General features: G+C 32.9%; 1 protein-coding gene across 4 annotated transcripts in view; it reads right to left on the bottom strand.

The window, feature by feature from the left end:
* LOC148614382 (uncharacterized) overlaps positions 1 to 24947 on the bottom strand; it is a 115848-nt gene that overhangs the window by 61117 nt on the left and 29784 nt on the right. For all 4 annotated transcript variants that reach the window (XM_088588517.1, XM_088588514.1, XM_088588515.1 and 1 more), the window contains exons 13-15: positions 19364 to 19539; positions 15850 to 15978; positions 8166 to 8332 (exon numbers count right to left, since the gene is read on the bottom strand). In XM_088588517.1, coding sequence (XP_088444643.1) covers positions 8166 to 8332; positions 15850 to 15978; positions 19364 to 19539 — 472 coding nt within the window. The remainder of the gene's footprint in view (positions 1 to 8165; positions 8333 to 15849; positions 15979 to 19363; positions 19540 to 24947) is intronic.

The following is a 24947-nucleotide window of genomic DNA, read 5'->3' as shown; positions in this document are numbered from 1 at the left end:
AAGATACAGCATTCTAGAGTCATAAAAAATCCATAGATATTTTAACACTCCAATATCCTTTATACATTCTGGACCTTCTAAATTTCCCATTCGAACCTTTGTCTTGGTTTAGATGAAACTTCAGGTTGGTTTCCCTTGGAACAAGTGCAGTAGCTTTGCTATCATACAGCTGCTACAAGCCAAGAACATGAGAACTTCTGTGTGGCAGAGTTTTATTATGGTATTGACAGATAGGCAACATGATTATGACCTGAACATATGAATACTTTGTACCTGGATGTTATTATGGGTAGATGAAAGGAGAACGTGCATTGATTGTTTACATGGAAGTGAGGAGGTGTTTAATGTTGACCACCAAGGCAATACAGGATATATACAATAGATAGATTATTGATGCCCATTAGTACAAGTGGCTCATCAAAGATTACTTACATGATGTGCTCCTCACAAACATCTTGTACTTTTACAGTGACTACAGTATTGTAAATAATGTGAATTTTACATGTGATATTTTTAAAATCATGTATGATCTGATTTTTCTCAAAAAGTTGTCAGCATTACAGTAGTGTACACAGTAGGCTTTTCATGAAACTGAAGAACCTTTTCATTGTTCAGTTGATGAAGGCTTAATCTATATAACCATTAATTGTATTTTTTCTCTAAGATTTATACATATCTAGCAGTGTTTCTAATAAAATGCTGCATTTTCCCAGCTGAATATAACAGACTGGGCAACAGATGAAAATTGTATAAAAAATGCATTCTTGACACAAATGATTAGATGGTCAGATTATAGAGGTCAATAATTCGGTCAGTGGTCAGAGAAAGTTATTATAAATGGATTAAACATATGTAAAGAATATGTATCAAGATTTTATCTTCTACAGTGAAACCTCAATAAACTGGGCATATATTTAAACCAATTAACGTCTCTAAATTGATTGATTGATTGATTGTAGTTGAACATCCATTGGCAATATTTTCATACGCTAGAACGGGAGATTTTCTGCTTAAATGTACTGGATATTATTGTTGTAATAAACCTGCACACAAAAGTAAGAATTTGAACTTCAGGCCATCCTGATCTCTAATCATTAATATGCACCCTTTTTGCTCATCTAGAATCTATTTAAGTTTTTAGTCAGGATCAAACTAACCAGCTTACATATAAATTATATTACTAGATATTGGAAAACACTAGAAAAGCCTTAAAAAAAACCCCACTCAAATCACAGGTGAAGACTTGATTCATTATATCCATAAATGGTTGCAAAAGTTTGGTTGTATTAACAATGGATAAAAGTTGTCTATAAATAGAAAGCAGAGTTTAGTCTAAGTCCTTTGACCAGGATCTTACTTATTTGCTTAATCTTTTACAGTTCTATGAAAGTCCCAACCTTGATTTATCTTGACAAAATGGGTCACCAATTAAAGAACCAACATAACACACAAGCAAGAACAAGACAAATAGAGGAACAGCGTTCCAATTTTCCCCGCGAAGAAAAAAGTGAGGAAAACTTTAAATTCACTGAAATTTTCTAAGTCCAAGGGCCGTAACTTCGGTAAAAATCATTCAACCGAAACCAAAGTCGACATTAATCTGTAACTTCTCATGGTAAGACTACATACAAAATCTAAAATCAATAGGTAAAAGCATTACAAAAAAAGTGAGAAAAACTGTAAATTCACTGAAATTTTCTAAGTCCAAATCTCGTAACTTCGGAAAAAATCATTCACCCGTAACCAAAGTCAAATCTAATCTGTAACTTCTCATAGTTAGATTACATACAAAATTTAAAATCAATTGGTGAAAGCATTACAAAAAAAAGTGAGAAAAACTGTAAATTCCCTAAAATTTTCTAAGTCCAAGGCCCGTAACTTCGGTAAAAAATCATTCAACAGTAACCGGTCATACTTAATCTGTAACTTCTCATAGTTAGACTACATACAAAATTTAAAATCAATTGGTGAAAGCATTACAAAAAAAAAAGTGCGGAAAGCTGTAAATTCAATGAGATTTTTTAAGTCCAAGGGCCGTAACTTCGATAAAAATCATTCAACTGTAACCAAAGTGGAACTTAATCTGTAACACTTCATAAGGCCACATACCAAAAACAAACTTATTTGGTAAAAGCATAAGAAAAAAAAAGTGGAAAATGTGGACAGACAGACGGAGGCCCGGCATTTCCATGTCCCCTTGTGAGGGACAAAAAATAAAAAACCCACAAAAATACACTTTTAAGAATTAAATCAGAATGTCCAAATGGAAAACTAAAGCAATAACCATATGATTGAGCCTCAACTAGCTGTTTTCCATTCTAAGATATTGAAAAATATAAACCTGACAATGGGTACATCAAATCTAAGTCTTTCATTTTGGGCATTATTAATACCTAATTTATATACTTAGTTTATCAAGTCTTATCTAAGTGTTAAAGCAATTCTTTTTAGGATTGGGGTTTAACATTAAACAACTAAATTTAGATTTTCAAAACAAAACCCAAAATTTCATTCCAATGCAGTTCACTTAGTTGAAGTTCATAAACACTACTTATTGGGCCAAATGTCAGCAAGACGAGTCCATGAAGCCATTTGACCTCATGTGAGACATGGAACAGTGTCCAGTATTAGTCCATAATATAGAAACTGGTCAACATGTCAGGAATGATTAAAAAGACCTTGGGAATCCCTGCCTTCATCTAATTCCAACAGTTCTCTAATGCAACACATGTGTTTCCCTTTTAATACATGGACAAAGAAAGTGTCAAGTGTCAATGCAAGTTATAGCATCTAATTATGCACTTTATAGTGTTGGTAAAATATTCAGTGCTACCCAGGGGTACCCATTAGGCTTAATAACAGGTGATCAACATTTACAGCCAGCAAGTGGGAACATCTGACCATTTTAAATAATCAAAATTTATCAGTGTTTAATACACTGTCAATGCAGTTCATTAAGTGTTCAATATTATAGGAGACATGCATTAATGGACCAGAAATTGAATGCCAAGATAACTAAGTGACAATCAATTTGATGAGTCTCTTCCCAGTTATTCAGTACTCATATACAACTGACATTGTTTTCCTAACAGTTTAGCAAACAGGTTAAAAGAACATCTTTCCAACCTGAACAAGATATCCCAGGCCTTATATACATAATAGTGTATTCCATAAATCATATCCATATTTCAATGGGTAAAGTATGTCCTTGATATATCAGGATCATAAAATTAACAGCACCAGAGACCAAAGATGTATTCAGTTAAAGTTCTTTATGTTAAGTGTACCCCCAGTGTTTTAGACATTATACCACTTCTTGAACTCAGGATAAGTTTCAGGGGGACCAACTACCTCTTTTTGAATGACCCAAATCTTAAAATGTCCCTAAAAATTTAATTCTATAAAAAAAATCCAGTATTTTCTGGAGGAGCACGATTAATTATAAACTCATTGATCAACAGTGGGCCACTCATAGAAAATGTTCTATGGGAACTTGAGGACTTATAATCAGCTTTTGTCATTGAGTTTGCCCTTCATACATTGATCAGATACTTCAATTGACAAATATGTATATTTTGTAAGCATATACATTCCTTTTTTTTCACCTTTACAGTCCTAATGCGTTGGTTTAAGATACAATCAAGTGTTGGTCTAACTTTAACCTTTTTTCTAAGGATTCTCATCCTAATTGTAACATACCTAATATATTTACCTTTTGGGCTGTTACCTGTTCAGGAATTACATTTCAATACTTTGTTTATTTTTAATTCAATATGGCTACTTGTGGGCTAACAAGGTGATTTCTATGTGTGGCCTTTGTTTGTTGTTTGCTTTTAGATGATTATCACATTTGTAAATCCTAACAAAAAATATTTTCATAGATATTGACTGAAACTGTTCCTTTTCTTTTGTTAAATCCCTTGGTTTGCTGACAGAGGCTATATTATTAATGTCTTTTTAACCTCAAAATAACCTTTTCTATTTGCACTGATCTTGTCAGTGGTGAAAACCTGTTTTAATTTGGCTGGTATTATAATTAATAAGCCATTTTCATGTGAAGTTGTAATTTTCCCATGTAAGAGATGAGCACTGTGGCCAGTTGATGATAATATCCATGCTAACAGCTTAACTTGGGAGGGTGGTCATTAGCTTTTGTGGCCAGGGATGTAATACGATCCCTATTTTCCTGTATTTATTGAAGGGCAAGTGTGACCTCAGATACCCTCTAACATTTTTCTGGTTGAAAGCTAGTGATTTTCTTTGTTAAAAATCATGTTAAAATTGATAACAAGTTCATCCACCTACAACAGTTAATAAGACAATTCCATAGCAACTAGCAGAAAAGAGGCTTGTCAAAAAGTGTGATACTGTTATTGTCTCAGGTCATCCTAAGGTAGATAATGAGATTATTATTTCAATACAAACTAGAAGAAATAAAGGGACTGAAATCTGTATGCATTAAATTATACCCCTTCATCTATTGACAGAAACCCACTGACTTTGGCCAACAGCAAAATGCATGAAGCCATTCAAATCTTGGTCTAAGGACAAAATATACTCCTACTACTGAACTATGGAATACAAAGAAGCCTTTCAATGTATAGACAAGGTGTATTATATCTATTCCTGTGAAAAAATAAATTCTGGAGCAAAATTAAATGAAGCATATTACCTACTTTCAAAAAATATATATCTACTGCAGAGGATGTGTATTCATAAAACATTTTCCCGAACCAAATATATATTATCTATTCAATACACATTCAATATTGAAAAGCTGAAAGAAATATGAATTTTCAAAATTCTAAAATGGACAAAATAAATTTCAATTGAAGCAATTTTTCATCCAATCTCAATATAACAGAAATTTCTTTTTGATCTATTTGGCATTGAATTTTTGTGACAAAAGCCTCAAAAGACATAATCATATTGATTTCTGGTATTCATTCATTTCATTCTCCAAGGTCTTTAGAAAGTAAACAATCATATCTATCATAAGTATTGAAAAAAATAAATAAACTTTAATGCATAGTAGACATACATAACAAGTTCCATAAACATTGCAAGATAAATTCTTTAAAATGATTTTTAACATCAATGTTTCTTGAAATATTCTTTTCACTAATAAAATCAATATACAACAAAAATGCTAAACTTTCAATTTTATGAATTATTAAGAATATTTGATGTAACTTTGATTAAGTGGCCAAGGTTAAGACCTGCTTTCTTTATTAACAACTGTTGGATACCTTATCAAAATAAATCAAAACTTCTGCTATAAAATTTGTATAAAATAAAATTAAAACTTTATGCAGTATGAAAAAGATTGCTGCCTCATTTAATAAATACCAAACAAAGTAACAAATTCATAGTAAGGGTCCATTAATTTATACTTTTCAATGCCAACTCTATAGAAGTTAAAATTCTCCAATGATTGTAAAGCATACAGTTCCTTCACTTCATCAAGACTACATACTTTACAAATGGACCATTTTAGTGAAGAAAGGTTAATTACAATATAAGAGATTCAACTCCAAAATAAAACTTCCTGAATCTAGATGTCATATGCATTTCACAAGGCATTTAAACATAAATTGTAAGTTTTCATCAACATGTAAAAATGAAAGATTTTCCTGTCTAACTGGTTAATGAAAATAAATTTTCATCCATAGCCGAACTAATGAATCTTCTGTAAAAACTAAAGGACTGTTAGATTTCAGTAAGCATACAATACAAAAGAAATAAAGATATCAAATCAATGAAAGTGTATTGGACCAAACATGAGGATACCCAGATAGTACCAGTAATTAAAATACATTGTCTATTTAATAACAATGAAAATATGGTCCAAAATGAATCTCACAGTTACAACGAAATGATATTTGATAAACATTCTAGTCATATCTAAATTAAATAGAACTAGCTTTTCAGCTAAAAGAAAATAATTTACATTCCATTTGATATCAACCAAACCTGCTCAAAGGGGAATAACTCTAACGCAGATATAATTTATGGTCTCGGTATCATATTAATTTTCCCATAGACTTCTATAGTGAAGTGCATATTTTTAGGATTTAAAAAAAAATGTGTAAATTGATTCAATAAAACTTTCACTTATGTAGCATTTCTAAGGATATGTGACAAAAATAATTTCCTGCAAAGAAATAGGGTGAGTCCACAAAGATTGGACAGAAAAGTAGTCTTGAACTATAAATAGTCAATTTCTCTACTTTCACTTTTGTTTTGCACTCATAAAAATAAAACCTTTTTTAAGTGGAACATTTTTATGTTATTATGTTAGATTTTCTTTTAAAAAAGTTTTTCATCTTACAGTGTGATGTTTGCTCTAATTTATAAGTCAATGTTCATATCTTTTGATAAAACATTAGTTTGTAGAAAGGCAAAAAGAAAATGCACTATATTTTTATAGCATCCATGTTTTGACGTACACCCGCTCAGGAATATGCAATGTGATTGTAGTACCTTATGCCACTTCAAATATCAACATGTATACTTATTTCAAGAGCCACTTCATTAACATAAACTGCTGAATGGACATAAAATATTTCCTGGATCGCACAGCTTTATTATCAATAATCCATTGACCTATTTACTGGTATAATGTGAATGTGACACTAAACAAAGGACTGGTTACAAGGGTACTTATAAAGGATAAAGCTAATCAGGGAGGGATAAGCTAAATTTCAGAATTCTTCATTATATAGCAACAACTGTTTCATCTTGGTTTGAATAAGTACTAGTTATGTTATGTTTCACTTTCTGTGCACAACATAAGAAATGAAAATTTAGCATTTTTATTTGAGTCTTGAAAAGATATACTCAATTCTTGGGATTTCTTTTTTCTTTAAGAAGATGCAATCCCTGTAGAAATTAATGGCACATTGCTAGAAAGAGCATTAATTGAGTACCCAGAGTTATGTTACCTCCAAGGCAAATGCAAAAATCTAGGCATATTTTAGTGTAAAAATTGATTGTTAGTTCAGAGAGAACACAGGCAAAATGTATTTAATGTCAAAATTTGCATCATATTCATTGTTAAAACTGACTCATGCTGTAGTCAAAAATGGACAAGGGGAAATAACTCAACCTCAGAGAAAATATTGATTCCTCATGAGATATTCCTTGATGTAATGAGCTCACTCATACCATTTAAGGATATATAACTATACTTGTATACATTTTAAGGTATTATAACTCACAGGAATGTATGTTGTGTATCCATTTCATATTTGTACATGTAAAATTAATTTTAGGACCACCTATTTTTAACCTTCATGATAAAATTATCACATAGTTGCATAACATTACCAGTAAAACAGATTTCTATAAATTCTCTAACACCTTGAATATTGCATAAATATGAAAATGTAAAAAAAAAGAAGAAAAAAAAAGCTACTAACAAGATAACTAATCTGTTTAAAGTAAGGTGTGGCAATGCATACTTTGCAAGACATTATTTTGACAAACATTAGAGAAACAGATAGGAGATGACATAATTTAACCACCATATATAGCCTAGGGTTTGGATATTCGGCTATCAGAGAGGGATCTACTTGCTGAGATACAAGTACTGTAAATATAACCTACTCATCCTAAAATCTCATACACAGTACCAAGTTCTAAAAGGACTACTGAAAGTTATCAATAAAAAAGATTAGTTTGTTATTTAGTGTGAGAAACTAAAATTTGTACCATCACAGACTGTTGGAATTGGGTCAAAATATAGTACAAATGGAGAAAAAATCTTGACTTAGATAATAATTACGGTCCATTGCAATTTTTTGCAATACAATCCTATCTTAATGAAGTGAATGTAACAAATAAGCCTTATAAATATGACCATACCAAAAGACCACTGGAAAACTGAGCAAAGCTCATGTATGCAATGGATATCCTCATTTCCATTAAAAAATACTTTTTTCCAGTATTTAAGCTGCTATTTTTTCTGACAAGAGAACTGCTGCACCAAACAACTTGATGAGGTTGACTCCTCTTTAATTATAGGTACAAAAATAATTTTTAGCACTCAACTACAGTACAAGCTTTAAAATCAGGAGTATAAAAAACATTTCAAAATAATATACAATTCCATTACTATATACGACATACAATGTAACAGACAATCAAATATGTGTTCACTATACCTGTATTCACAATGTGGACATTTGAAAGGTTTCTCGGCCTCATGAATCCGTAAATGTCGCTTTAGATGGGCTTTCCTTGTAAACTTCTTGAAACACACTGTACACTCAAACAACACATCAGCTGGCATATGGACCATTTTGACATGCATTTTAAGAATATACTGATCCTGAAAGAATATAAAAGTTTATAAAACCTGACAAAGTAGTAGCAAGACCTACAAATAATGGGAATTCAAAGGACATAACAATGCCTGGAACACAAGATTGATTGATTGATTATTATGGTTTAATGTCTTATGGCAAATAATTCATCACAGGTGACAAACGGGGGTGTGGTAACAGCAATTACCACACTCCCAATATGGAGGAGTACCAGTAAGAGCATATCCTATTAATTTTCTGTTGATATATAAATGTGGCTGAAGTTACTCAGCCATCTTTGGTTATTATTATTTGCGATGAAAAAGATCTCCAATACTAAGAAAAATCGGAAGCAAAAAAAAAAAAAAAAATTAAAATGTACGGATGCTTAGTTTACCCAGTATTTATCACCAAAAAATTGATTATTGCAAAAAAAAAGAAAAAGGAATCAATCACTGCTTGAACATACAAGACTAGGAATCTCAGGCACCTAAGGTATCAGGTAAGATAATTAGGATAAGCCTTCCTAGAGAGCTTATAAACTTACTCTAAGGTGACTGAGATATCCAGGCCTTGCACTCTCAGTTGGGTTAGAATCTTAACCACAGCAAGAGTATTGACTAAAGAATAATACCATCCCATCTTATTAAATAATTAGACCAGACGATTGTCCCGTTGTAGTAATAACTTAAATTGAACTATTGGTGACAAAACAATGGCCAATATCCCTACAAGACAACTTCATACCTGTTAACCTTTGGAACAGTTCATGTGGGAGATTCTCCCCCCATTGACACTGTCTCCATACCTATTAACCTTTGGAACAGTTCATGTGGGAGATTCTCCCCCCATTGACACTGTCTCCATACCTATTAACCATAGGAACAGTTCATGTGGGAGATTCTCCCCACATTGACACTGTCTCCATACCTGTTAACCTTAGGAACAGTTTGTGTGGAAGATTCTCTCCCACTGACACTGTCTCCATTCCTGTTAACCTAAGAAACAGTTTGTGTGGAAGATTCTCCCCCACTGACACTGTCTCCATTCCTGTTAACCTAAGAAACTGTTTGTGTGGAAGATTCTCCTCAAATACACTGTCTCCACACCCTTTAACCTAAGAAACAGTTTGTGTGGAAGATTCTCCCTCACTGACACTGTCTCCATACCTGTTAACCTTAGGAACGGTTTGTGTGGAAGATTCTCCCCCACTGACACTGCCTCCAAAAAGACTTGGACCAAAGTTTCCAAAACAAAAAAATATTCATTCAAAGGGTAGTAACCTTATCTGCATCTGTAAACACAACAGTCATAACAACCTTTCTCACAACTTTAATCTATTATGATGATTTTCCCTAAATGCATGTGACGAGTCTACTTTGAAGTTAATCCAACTGTCAGAGTATCATAGATGGTGTACGTGAGATATCGCTAAGATTGATTCACACAGGAATACTTTGTTCTATATTTTAGACAGAATAAAAGATTTTTTGCAGCAATAAAACTTTAAAACCTTTGATATCCATGTTAATATATACATAAGATCATGAGAAGATATCAAAATTGATAGTTATATCAAAAGATGATAGAATATTAACCTCAGAAAAAACCTTATATGCTATGGATCATATAATTAGCACACAAATTCAGCCAGGTAGGAAATTGTGTAACCACAGAGGTGGTAATATTAACCTCCAACTGCAACCTCTGGTTCTAGATCACTGAATAGAGTACACCTTTATGGCCAGGTATCCGATTGTATAATCATTTACACAAAGGTGGTGTATTTAACAGAGAACTTTGGAATGTTTCTAATTGACGTACTGTTTCACCTTGCAAGTATTGCACGTCCATCTACTTGTTTCCTTTTTATTTTAAATCAGTGGTAATTGTTGAAGTATTACAACTGATAAAAACATTTGACCTACCCTTCAATTTTTCTGAATGATGGCCAAAATTTGATGTGGGAGACGAGAAACCTATTTTCTATTAACCATTCCTTTGAAATCAAGTAGAACAACTCAATTCCGGTACTTGTCAATTAGATGCACTACTCAATACTGTATACAGGTACATATTATATCAGTCCTCATCAAGAATTCAGAGCCAGAGGTTAAAGATGTCGTGGTTTTCAAACAGTTTATACATGTACACATACTTAATTTTTCTGTTGATGTTATTGTTTGGTAATTTGCAGTCTTTGGAACATGCAACACTTGAAAATACTTCTTGATGTGTATAATGCCAGATAATGGACATTTTTCCTCATCAGGATTTCAAATTAACAAATTCTTTGACTTTTAATTTTACTGTATATCTAATTAATTACTTCCTATTAAAACAGTTCAAATTGAACAAAATGTGTCCACATGGATATGGTGGCCTGGTCTGATTCATCAAAATATTTAAGCATTAATGTCATAAGATATGACATGACCAAAACACCACTGTTAATGGTGAAGCAATAATGAAACTGCAGCCTAATATTCTAATAGTTCTCTGGCAGGGTTTTAAGCATAAAAATCAAAGATGCATTGCAGATAGGTGACGTGTGACGGAGACCAAAATTGTAGGAATTGTACAGTCTATCATTTTAAAGCATTATGCAAAATTTTAAATCATTCCAATTAAGAGTTTTCAAGATTCATACTTATGAAACTTAATGGTCAGGATAGACACAAATATATACTGGCTATAGCTAAAGTTGTAGTGGAACTGTATTTTCATAACACCCTTTTTTTTTCTGGGTTATATGGAAAACTATTGAGTCAGCTCTTTTTCCTAACAGAATAGCTGACTCTATCTTTGGGGAAAACAAAGTAAACTTTCTTTCCCATCTTAAGAAAAGGATATCCTCATTCAGCTCCGATGATTACTTTATGATAAAATAGCTTTACACAACATTTTGGTCAAAACCTCATAATTAAAAAAATAATACTTCCCATTGAGAAATCCTTTCCTGAAACTATATTAATGATTTTACAAAAAAAATACTTGAGATACACTTTGCCTGACAACATTCCTAAAAGTGCTTCCCATTATTTCAAAGCCAGGATATCCTTCAAAAGTTCCCAAAATATTTCCTGAAGTTAGAGAATGTGGGAAAGCATGAGTAAAACCTTTCAACTCCAATTACAGAACCTTGCGGCCCAATGTTGGATACTCAAGTAAATTTGTTCATAAGAGCAATACATGTAGATGGACGCGATAAAAAAAGAAATTAGAGTGTTTATTCAGGAATTAGAAAAGATTGCAACAAAATAATATTTAAAAAAGATTTTTGAAAATGATTTTTTCTTTATCCTCTAATTAAATCCTGTTACTCAGAATGGTAGTTTCAAACCCCAGACTGTGATTTCTTTGAGTTTTAATTAGTCCAAAGTAAATATCATCATAGCAGTACAAAACGTACACTTGACCTGTAACTCATCATGGTGATCTTACATACCAAAAATCATATCATAATTTGCAAGCTTTAGAAAAAAATTCCAAAAAACGGTAATTTTTTTCTGTGAATTGAGCTAAGTTCAAGGCTTGTAATTTCGGTAAAAAACATCAAACAAAACCAAACACAACCTTGTCCTGTAACTTATCATGGTGAATTTATATACTAAATATCATGTCAATATCTGCAAGCAATTAGAAAAAGAAGTCCGGAAAACAGTTATTTCTGTGAATTTTGCTAAGTTCAAGCCCGTAATTTCAGTAAAAATCATCGTGGGCGGAACAAAACAAACACTTGAACTGTAACTGATCATGGTGAACTTAAATACTAAATATAGTGTCAATATCTGCAAGCATTTAAAAAAAAGTCCGGAAAACTGTTATTTCTGTAAATTTTGCTATGTTCAAGGCCAGTAATTTTGGTAAAAATCGTTGGAGCAGAACAAATCACACATCACCTGTAACTTATCATGGTGAACTTAAATACTAAAAATCATGTCAATATCTGCAAGTGTTTAAAATAAAAGTCCGGAAAACTGAAGATGAACTGACGGACAGGTCAAAAACATTATACCCTCCCAACTTCGTTGCGCAGGGTTTAATAATCCTCATAACTATCACCCTTGACACGACAAGGGGAAAAGTGACATTACTTGGTTGTGTAAAACATCTAATGACGTTGGCATTCAAAAGGGTTCTACATTTTTTTTGGAACTAAGCATTATATTCTAAATTTACGTCGTATACCCACTTGAAAGTTGTTGTTGAGCATTTAACAGCACATACAACGATGATGTTCAGGGCATAAAGTTTGTTTTCCCTTGATTAAATGACAAAGACCTGGTGAACTTCTTTAGGTAGTTAACTGGATAAGTTAAGAGATAAAATTGTAGAGATACAAATGAGTCTATATGTATTTTGAACAGTTTTGGCATGTATTCTATCAATTTCTACGCCACCAATCTGACCACATGTTTCCAACAACTGTCAAATCAGCAACAATTGTGCCCACAATAATCACATGGACCTCGATCTTTATCCTGTACAAGTGTCCTTTAATATTTCCTACACCGGTACATCAAGTGGTCTTTTCCACCTACAGTTTGTTGTTATTGTTTTTATCCGATAAGTAGGTCAATAAAATCACGGAAAATGCTTTGGAGTTTTAAGTAGATATATTTGCATGTGCTGGTTGGTGTTACCCAATATGAAATGAGCCTATATCCGATTTCTGTACTCCTACACTAGTCAACTGTATGTGTGTTCAATGTGCAGTAATTGTGCTGCATTACACAACAGAGACTGAAAGAATTGCTCAGAATTTGTCCAAGCTTAACTTTTCTACCTTGTAAGTGCTGAAATATGGGTCACAGAAAATGTGGTCTTTCTTGAGAACACATAAGTCAGTTTTATTGGTACATGTATAACTACTTAATACACTACAGAATATAGGTACAAGCCAATCTAAGAATCATGAAGAGGATGAAAAGGACATGTTTTTTTTGTCATTTTTCTTCTTAGTATAAATATATCCAATTTGTCACATTGGTAATTTGAACCCAATGGGGTTTGGAAAGGGTAGGAACAAATTGACTGGTTTATGATCAATATTGAAAAAAAACCAAAAAAACAGAGAGAAATGTGTTTTCAGTAGAACTCAACTGCCGAGACACATTTCATTACTTTCACAATTTTAGATACATCTTTTATTACTGGTAGTATTTTTAACATAAATGTGACTTTCTGAAAGATTTTAGGTCACTATCATTTGAACTATCACTTACTTCTTTATTTTCAAAATTCTTAAGTGCACCTATACCTGAACTTAAAAGACCAATCACCAAAGGTCTCTAGCTTAAACTTAACAGAGCATAAAGTACTAAACAAAATTGCTGAAATTGTGATCATAAGATAGAGACTGGCCAAAACAAAACTTAATCCTTTAATTGGATGTGTTATAAGCCTAATTCTGATTGATTAGTTCAATTTATAGGTTATTTTGTATTAAAATAACTTGGTGTTGTAAAGTCATACAGTCCATTGGTCTGCAGTCTGCCTTTCTGTAAAGACACATACAGTCCATTGGTCTGCAGTCTGCCTTTCTGTAAAGTCACATACAGTCCATTTGGTCTGCAGTCTGCCTTTCTGTAAAGTCATACAGTCCATTGGTCTGCAGTCTGCCTTTCTGTAAAGTCATACAGTCATTTGGTCTGCAGTCTGCCTTTCTGTAAAGTCATACAGTCCATTGGTCTGCAGTCTGCCTTTCTGTAAAGTTATACAGTCCATTGGTTTGCAGTCTGCCTTTCTGTAAAGTCATACAGTCCATTGGTTTGCAGTCTGCCTTTTTGTAAAGTCACATACAGTCCATTGGTCTGCAGTCTGCCTTTCTGTAAAGTCACATACAGTCCATTTGGTCTGCAGTCTGCCTTTCTGTAAAGTCATACAGTCCATTGGTCTGCAGTCTGCCTTTCTGTAAAGTTATACAGTCCATTGGTTTGCAGTCTGCCTTTCTGTAAAGTTATACAGTCCATTGGTTTGCAGTCTGCCTTTCTGTAAAGTCACATACAGTCCATTGGTCTGCAGTCTGCCTTTCTGTAAAGTCATACAGTCCATTGGTCTGCAGTCTGCCTTTCTGTAAAGTCATACAGTCCATTGGTCTGCAGTCTGCCTTTCTGTAAAGTCATACAGTCCATTGGTCTGCAGTCTGCCTTTCAGTAAAGTTATACAGTCCATTGGTCTGCAGTCTGCCTTTCAAATACTTCTAAACTAAATAACATCTTGATTAAGGATCAAATCTGAATTTGGACTGGCATTGATTAGCAGTTAAATTATAAGGATTGGTTTTAAATTTTGACCAGTTTATGCTTGCATAAACAACCTTGGAAAAGTTTATGAGTATTCATTAAATGCTTCAAATGACCATAACTTGGTCTAAAATTATTGAGCCATCCTTAGATAATTTTAAAAGTTTCACAAACTATATACACATATGATATCATTATCTAGAACAATGATATAAAGTACGGTGAACCTCTAATAATGCATTTCATATATAAACACAAGCACATATATACTGATTACCAGCACTGAAAGACACCAAACCACAATAATTGATAGCCAAGTACAGCAAATGTGAAACAATACATGTCACAAGACCCAAAAACTAGAGTATTTTCCCACAATAAGAAGTGAAATAATAGAAGAGAAATGGTTATCTATGCACATCCTAAGAGGTATTTGAGAAGTTCTACCTCTAAACATCAAGTCCATTGTACTATATACAATAGCCTATATGTCCAAGGTCAACCACTGGTAACCTGATTTACAAGTCGTGACAATTAGAGCATTAGTCACATAGAAGTATTACTGCAGTACCATGCTCGTTTCATACCACTGTCCTTTATCGTTTCAAAATTTCCTTTGCATTAGAGGAAATCACTTGAGACTTCTTAGGCCTAATTGTTTTATTTCTGGACATCTTCCATAAAAACTTGGGACATCTTTGGTTACCCTTAAGGATGCAAATCTTCTGTTTCTTTTTAAGTCTTATACGAGGAAGCAAAGTTTGATGTACACCATGTAGCCTCCCCCGCCCAGTTTTTATACTCTTGTTTACTTGAAGTAAAACTTAAGTTATATCTACAGTGAAATATGTTGTGGCAGTGACTTAAATTGAACATCTTCCTCAAATGACTGGTGAATGAGTGTGTTTTTGTTTACTTTTTACATCAGGGGATGACAAGGATTTCCTGTTTAATGCCAGTCTAATTCTACATTGTAGGCTAGAGAGTACCCTGTGTTTTGTAAGCCTTTAAGATTTAATGGTGATCTTGCATGTCTTTTCCAAACATCTCTGCTTTGCTACCTATCAATTTAAACCACACATACCTTCAAGGAAATATACTTACAAATTTTAACAAAAGCTCAACTTGTAAAAGGCAAATTTATTATTTAATTGACTATATGACAATTCTTTGCAGAAGCATTAGGAACCTGCCAAGCTTACAATTTGTAAGTACAAAACTGATGTTTTTCTGCTACAGTGGATTTGGTATAGTTCTAATAGGAAATAAAAAAATATTTTGATCACGCTTCATACCTTGTAAGTCTTGCCACAGATATCACATGTACACCCATCTCCAGTGTGTCTCATCATATGTCTTTTTATCACATAGGCATGCTCTGCCATAAAATCACAGACTGTACATATACATCGAGGATGGGTTTCCTAAAACAAGACAAAAAGTGAAAACTACAGAAAACAGCATCACAGGCTGGTAAAGTGTCCCAGAATTCATGTGAGACTTGCACATATCGAAGCTGATCTGGTTGGATTTTCAAAAAAAACAAAAATTAGAATGTAAAAATTAGAAAAATGGTCAGTCCAACATAATGCCCAAATTAGGTCCATAAAATGGCACCTACTTGATATGTTTATAGTATGACAAAGTAACACATAAAAGGCAATTAAAGGATCACTTTGTTGAAATCAAAGTGTGCTTAATTCTTCTTTTACATCAATCTCATGTAAGTATTAAAATAACTTGGACTGATTTCATTCTGTTTCAAATAAAAGCTTGATAGGCATTGGTGAAATTGAATACGTACAAATTTATGACTGATTTCAAGAGTTATGTCCCTTATCCTAGGTATCCTTAAGTAAGGTCACAGGCCAAAATTTTTTTTTCAAAGTGAAATTTGATATCTTCACCATATTTGCAGGCTATGTTGACATGTCAAATTTCCTATTGAAATGACCACTTCATCAAGAAGTCCAAATCAAGTGCATTGACCAAAAATCTACATGCTCTGTATTCATGGGTGGGGCATAAAATTCTCTTTAAAAGATCCCTACCTCAAGATTTAGGTCAGAGAAAAAAAAATTGTACAAGGTTACCATATCTAAACTAGCACATTTTATTGACAGTTTTTTAAATGAAATGCTGCTGAACTATTATTTCATGAGCAGTCAAGAACCTTCCCATAAGTACCTTTATAAAATAATTCTTAACAATAAATGATTTTTCCTACCTAACTTCCATTGTAACCTTAAACATACTTACCGTATATATTTTTTTTGAAAATGCATGAATATAAATTACAATGTATTATATGAGTTTTTATCGTTCTCTATCTTGTCAACAATATTTTACCAAATACTACATGTACTTAAGAATGCATATAGGGACATGGATGATAATACAATGTCAATGATATTCAGAGCAAAACAGGAAACTCACATATAGGATCTGCTAAAAGGTCTTAAAGTATGGAAGCACTTAATACATCAAGACTTCAATAGCTTCTTGGGGTTAATAAGTAGAGTTGTGTCACTTCAATTTCAGCATACAGTGTATTGAATGCAATAATACCTTTACCTTAAAAAATCTCAAGGAAAAAACACCCTTAAGTCAAAGTGGACATTTGGTATGGTCATTGTCCACAGGAAGTGAGAAATAGTTTTGTCCTTTCATCATGGTTCAAGTGTTGATAACAGATCTCTGAGGACATGCAATAAATAAATGGTTATCATTATAACTTTATTTTCACATCAGAAACCTTGGAAAATCTGGCATGTTTTCATCACTTGAAACATGTTCAGAAAATCTGTTTTATAGCTAATCTGCATTTAAGTACGGCACAATTCCCAGACATAAATAAGAATTAGTAAGTTTATCAAAGCCACCTTGTAACAAGTATATAAATCTGCTAGGATTATCAGCCAGTGCCAAATAACCATGAAAGTGAAAGATTAAACCCTGTTTTTTCTCTCCGTCAATCAACTGCAAAAACTATCTGTTTTATGAATGGAATCAGTCACGGCAGGAAGTTACTGCACTATAAATATTGCTGCTAACTTGATACTGTTGACACACTTCGGCAGAATGACACTAGCAGATTGCCGATCTTGCAAGATAAATTCCTCAAGAGTTTTCAGCTATGTAATTGAATGCACCAATGTGCTTAGAAAAGCAATTTCTATATCTTCTTTTATTGCTGTTCAGAACAGAACAAAGAAATCTAGGTCAGTGGTAGTGAAATCTCAATATAACACATTTTCATTAGACTTAAATTACAATAACTAATAGACCAAAGCCAGCATGTTTACTGTCAGGTATTTCTTGTCTTTTGTTTTAATAAGGTTTAATATAAATTTTTTAAACTTGTGTCAATTCCCCTCCCCAAATGTTCTATGGCTAAATATTTCTTTTAACTTTTTAAATTACGTGAAACAAAAGGGGCTGTTGCCCCCAATCCTCCACTGAAAGGGTAAACTAGTCTCATCGTGAAGAAAACCATTTTTAACAATCATAGGACAGATAATGATAACTAGTACACTTAGTCATGTACCAGTCAAATGAACCCTTTCATTGATAGTACACTCAGTCATGTACCAGTCAAGTGAACCCTTTCATTGTTAGTACACTCAGTCATGTGCCATTCAAATGTACCTTTTCATTGTTAGTATATTTAGTCATGTGCCAGTTAAGTGTACCCTTTCATTGTTAGTACACTCAGTCACGTGCATAGATCTGGAAATAGTAAAAAATGCTGGTCATTGACCGACAAATTTTGCAAATGACTGACGACAATTTTCCAATATCAGACATAAAAAAAAATCAACCCTTCTAAATTACAGTCTGCATGGTTTTATTAGTGTATAAACATGCTGTCTACCAGTCTCCTAATTGTTTATTGGAAATTAATTGAGAGTTGTGTGTCAATTTTAGCCAATGTGCAGCCACCTGTGACTGTGATTTACCTGTAACTGATTAGTTGATTGCATAATTGAATTAATGGTACACATGCAGCACCATTGCCTATACGAATGAATTGAAGTAACTCTGAGAATCTTCATACATTTATTAATTAGGAAAAAAAATTGACAAGTCCACCATTTTCCTGCCGATTTTTACCTGCCGAGGTAATAACGAAAGCACATGGAACTGAAACTACGAATCAGTCGTACATGTAGTTTGTAAATATTAATTTGTCGATTGAATCGTTTTAACACAGAAGTCAACAAACCATTTAAATCAATATACAAAATGTGTTCGCGATTTTCTTTTATAAATAATAAACATTTTTTTCATCACTCGGAAGTTTTCGGCTGTTTGCCTATGTGATGAAAAAGTCCGAGAGATACGATGTTTTGTTTACATTTTAGAACGTCCACCTGTGGTCAAAACCGAACTCATTCACTCGCTCTGATATTTTGTAAAAGACAGAGTATGTGATGAAATAACAAACTTTCCAATATTTATCTTAAAATAAGTACATACAAACGTTTTTTAAGTTTATTTTCGATCTGAGCATGTAAAAGACTGACAAAAACGTCAGCTGAAGTTTGATCATGGGCTGTCAAAATTTCTGGACCCTTGGTCACGTGCCATTCAAGTAAACCCTTTCATTGTTAGTATATTGTATATTCAGTCATGTACCAGTCAAGTGTACCCTTTCATTGTTAGTACACTCAGTTATGTGCCATTCAAGTGTACCCTTTCACTGTTTGTACACTTAGTCATGTACCATTCAGGTGAACCCTTTCATTTTAAGAACACTCAGTCATATAAAAGTCAAGTGCACCCTTTCATTGATATTCAGATACATACCTTAAAATGCTGTAGTAATGACTCCCTGTCAAAACTGTTAAAATTACAACATTTACATTTCTGTAGATCATCAGCATGGATTGCTATATGGGACTGGTACTGTTGCATGTAGAATGCTTGGAAATCACACTTAGGACATTTCAGTTTCTCTAGTTCACTCTCAGATGCTTTCAGACCTGGACAGAAAATACATGTACATTGAATCATTAATCTAATTAGATACTTTGATCATCAATTTGTATGTGAAAAGACTAGCATTACAAGTAATGGCAAAAATATGATTACACCTCCTGTCACTCTATTACTACTTAATTGATAAAAAAGGAATTTTATTAATGAGTCCTCTCATGACAAATCTTCCCATTTTTCTCTTTTATTATGGTCAAGTCTTAAAGCAAACATTTACCTAGGGATAACAGACATTAGGACATGTTAGGTTAGATATAAACTAGATTACTGAATTTCTCACCTGGAGTCAATTTAATAAAAAATGTTTTTTGTTGTTGGGGTTTAACGTCCGAGCAGCAATATTTCAGCTATATTCCAACAATGAACATGAAATTGATGATAAAATGAACATGAAATGAAGATGAAATGAAAAAGGGATGGGACACAAGGACAATGGGGTTGATAAATCTTGATTGCCACTGGAAATAGGGAGAGGTGGGTAGGGTCGAGCAATTTAGCCTCCTGTGGCGGAGCCCTATGGTTCCTACTCCGAGAGAATACCACAGTAGGGTTCTTTAACGTGCGAGGAATGTGGCATCTTTCCCAACACGGTGCACCACTATGGTTTGCGGTCAGGTTTTCCGTATTATTGCCTGACAACCCCAGCATGTAACACGCCAGGGGTGCCCTATTCCACCACCTGGGGCACACATCCCAGTTGCTCTATGGGCAAATGTTCTAATGATTTGTAAGAGTTTTGTCCCTTACCCTAGGACTACCTCCTTAAATGTAAGAAAGCAATGTCAAAGACAAAAGTGGCAAGTGATTGATTTCAAATCGATTGGTTTTTTTAAAGCAAGACTCCTCATTCTTTAATGATCAGGAACAACAGCAGTAGAACCTGACAGACATGACAAACTTTTTATAGGATCTAAAAACTGTAAGAACACACAACTAGTATGTTCGGAGAGTACTTAACTAGCAGGATTTTCTCTTCTGAGAAAGAGAGTGCACATGCACCAATTGTACACCGTGAACTATGAGTTAATCAAATTTAAGAGTCAAGTTTTACACAACATAACACAATTACTTTAAAACAAGTGGGAAAAGAAAGATAACAACTTGACTTTAACTTGTTACATAAAAGAATCTAAAAATAAACTCAACAAAAAATATACACACAGGTATAATATTACATTACTTCATTGATGATATTCATGGAGAAGCATCTGACTTCATTCAATGAACTCTAAAACCCTTTAACCTTTTAAAATATTTGAACCTAATATGTAAATAAATTGTCAATTTATCAGCCCACATTCTAATTTCACCTAAATACACACTTTTCCCCTGCAAAGTGCAGGTATCCTATTCCATATAAAACTTTTTCAATTAGCAACACAGCTTTTCAACACCCACTGATATTGCATAATATGAGGAAAGCCCTTCCACATAAATATTCATGTTCATTAGGGAGGCCCTCAATTACTTTTATAAAACAGTACTTGGTGCATTAAAAAAATGCTAAATCAGCATTTTTAATTGGCACCAGGAACTAATGTCAAATAAACATTAATATGTCTTGACGCAACAAAGACACGTTTTCCAACCCTAAATTAAACAAGAAATCTTAATCTCTTTTGCAAAAAAATGTAAAATTTCTTGTATCTTAAAGAAATCCTAGTGAGATAATTTGCAGTTAATTTTTACACAATAATTAGAAAAAAATTAAATTAGCATTAACTTTTGATGATTGGAACACCTCGCAGTGGGAATCCTATATAACACATGTCTTAAATCAACATTCTTTCTGGGAACTTACATGACCCCTACAAGCTATAGTCTATTTCAATAAACATGTATTTTACTGAAGAAAGTAACTGTGCACTTTCATACCCAACCAAAAAAACTTCTCCCTTAATCAAAGTGGAAACTATTTTGTTGGGGTCTTTTTCTATTTCGTAATTTATTTCCCAACATCAAGTTTGGATAAAAGTGCACATTTAAACACATATGTAAGTTCTGTTGAGTGTTCAAAATTATGACATCTTCAACCATAAACACAGAGATTGGAAACTTTTAACAATAGATGTCCACAAAGGAATAACAGAGATTTTAAGTTATATCAATTCAATTTCTCTCCCTTGTTTTAAGAAAAAAATAAATAGCTCATTTGTTTTTAAAGTGTAGAAAAGAGAATAAAACCATTTTTTTTGTTGAATTTGCATTCTTTTTTGGGGTGGGTGTGGGGAGGGGGAATTCTTGAATAATGCTTTTTTTCTTGTATTGTTTTCTTTTTTAATTAATTTGTTTTGTTCCTTTTCTTTCATTACATTTGCCATGTCCTTGTCCCATGGCTTTCAAGTTAACAATTTAAACTTCTGAGATTTTCCAGATTTTTTGCAAATATTTCTGTCAAACTGAAAGTGTGCCTTTTCATTGAACTGGTTTTGGGACAAGGCAAAATACACCAGAACAAAGAAATATAAACTACATTTGGATTACATAATACATGCCATGTAATCATCATTATGAAAACACTCTGGTTTGACAATAATCACATTTAATATATTTGAGATATATTTAACATTAAAAAAACCCCATAAAAATGGAAAACTAAGTGCAAGAACAAAACTATAAATAACTGCATATGCATTATCTCAATAAAATCTAAGTAAAAAATTATATCAACAAATCACCAATATAATTATTACTTTAAAGGAATTAACCATTGGTAATCCAACACAAAAGAGAGAACAGAGAAAAATGAAACTAGCTATAGACATATTTGCTGACTTGCGATAACCCAGATAAAAACCACCCACACTTTCCCAGGGATTCAAATTCGCTTGATTCATTCATAGCTGAACCAGCCAGCTTTAGTGAAAACATTCCTGATTCAAGGTCAATCATGAGATAATTCTCTCATATCATTTCCTCTAGCAAATTATCAACATCAATAGAGAAATTAGATCCACTTGCCAATGTTTAGAGTTCAATTAAAGGTAATGAAGAATTAAAATTAACTAGTCTTCAAAGCCTAATATTAATAACTGTCAAATTAATATGGATTAAATTGTTGGAGTTTATCAAAATATTGTACCAATGAACTATATAATTTGAAGACTAATTTTTTCCTGACATTTGGTCCTTATTAAATATCATATTTATCATCTACATGGAATGTGAATCATTCTTAAATGTAGTCAGACATTATAAAAAGCAGAGGAAGGGGGCGTAACTCCTGTAAAACTCAGTAGCATGATATATCCTTTTGTTTATTTTTGTAACATTTCACCATTTTAGAATCAGTTGTTTCTAGATACAAGTTTCTTTGTCCTAACATTGCACCCATAGATAAAAAAACAGTGATATATAATGTTTTCAGTAAATAAATATATACAGTCAGCCCAAAAAACTAATATATATCTAAATTACATTATTCACTAAATGAATCTAATCTCAAATGCTTGAAGTCAGGCAAAAATGTCTGAAGTCAACAAAGTTTTGTCTTTAAGAATAAGGGGCCAATACCTATGGTACAAACAAGTGGATATCAGTGTAAAACACAATGATAGGAACATGGGGAAATCTGTGGACTAAACAATGATGGGATCAAGGGGAAATCTGTGGACTAAACAATGACAGGAACAAGGGGAAATCTGAGGACTAAACAATGACAGGAACATGGGGAAATCTGTGGACTAAACAATGACAGGAACATGGCAAAATCTGTGGACTAAACAATGACAGGAACAAGGGGAAATCTGAGGACTAAACAATGACAGGAACATGGGGAAATCTGTGGACTAAACAATGACAGGAACAAGGGGAAATCTGTGGACCAAACAATGATGGAATCAAGGGGAAATCTGTGGAATAAACATTGATGGCAACAGATGAGAACAAATTTTAAACTCAAAAAAAGCTAAATGTACATAAAGAATAGCATAAACCTTAACTGAACAGAACATTTTAGTTTCTAATCCAATTGTTAGTCAGTAGGCTATATTAGATATATTTGGATAGAAATAAACAGAAGGGAGAGTCAGTTGCTATTTGGCAACTATGATTTTGTTCTCTTGTACATCTGTAAGCAAAATATCAATCTCTGTGACCCCAGACAAAATGGCCCAATCCAAACTAAAAAAAAGTCCCAGACATAGTGAACTGACTACCTGTTATTGTTGTTCCAAAGCTGTCAGTTAAACAAAACAAATATAGCACATACCATTGGAGTTCATGGGCTAGGGTAATTTCCCATAAATTGTTGTACAAATTATCTTGGTAACTAGGTACAATTGAAGTGAAAATATGTTCATTGATTAAACTGTGAATGCTCAGATTATGTAATGGTAACAATTTTAACTTTTATAACTGTTAAGCGTGTGTATGTAAATGTGAGATGAAATGAGACACAAAGGGTGTTGCTCTATGTGTCGTAAGTATAGAACAATTTGAAATCAGTTTTACTTTCACTTTTAAAATCTTTTCATCCAACCCCTTAAATCTCTGCTAGTTACATTGCTGCAGTGAGTATTTATAAATCAATATTATTCCTCATATATTTTCTGTTCCTATTAAAGAAAAACTTAATGTAGATCCTAAAAGTCTTTGTACATTTACTTGAACTGCTTACTCTTTTTAGGTAAAAATTTCACAATTTCATCATTAAATGTAAATTCTGTTTCTGTGGAATCTAAAATAACTATTACTGTATAATTCTGCACTTCTACTTACAAAATTAAATTCCAATGATTTTTTTAAAAACCAAATTATGAACCAGATTTTCTAGCAAATAAGCTGGAATATTTTGATTAAAAATCAGAGACAAAGCTTTAAGTCCATACATAAGACATTAAAATTAACACCATCAAAACTTGCCAGCATCAATGAGAAGAAATGTTAACCCCTGGTGAGAGAATGCACAACATGGTGCAAGACATATGTCATTTTCTCCATTAGGGTAAATTACACATCAAATGTACAGTGATTGGCACTTGAGAACAACATAAAAAGTGTGCTATTCATCTATGAACCCTTGACACTTTATGGAGCAAATAATAATCACGCTCTTCACGTCTGTGATTGAATTTCACACTTAAAAGGTTTCATTACAAAGTGATATATAAAATGCTTTGCTGTTGCAAATTACCTGTTACATGTACTTAAAAGACCTGTATAATTAAGCTTGAGAAAAGATCAAAGAAGAGCAGTTTGAATCAATTTTGCATATATTCCTATGCACTTACTGTATATCTTACATCAGGATCAGGTGTACATAGGAACATCTAATGTACAATACACACCTATCCACAGAAATATTTGAAACCAGGAAATTATAAATTAAATTTTGTCTTCAAAGTTTAATGTATGTCTCCCCCTTTTTTTGTCAAAGAAAACTTCAAAAACCAAA

This window comes from Perna viridis, chromosome 6, assembly GCF_037379345.1.
Source record: "Perna viridis isolate PV_CMFRI_1.1 ecotype Kerala chromosome 6, ASM3737934v1, whole genome shotgun sequence".
In the NCBI taxonomy this organism is placed as follows: Eukaryota; Metazoa; Mollusca; class Bivalvia; order Mytilida; family Mytilidae; genus Perna; species Perna viridis.
Note: the sequence above shows the minus strand (reverse complement) of the source record. Positions and strands in the feature narration are given on the sequence as shown.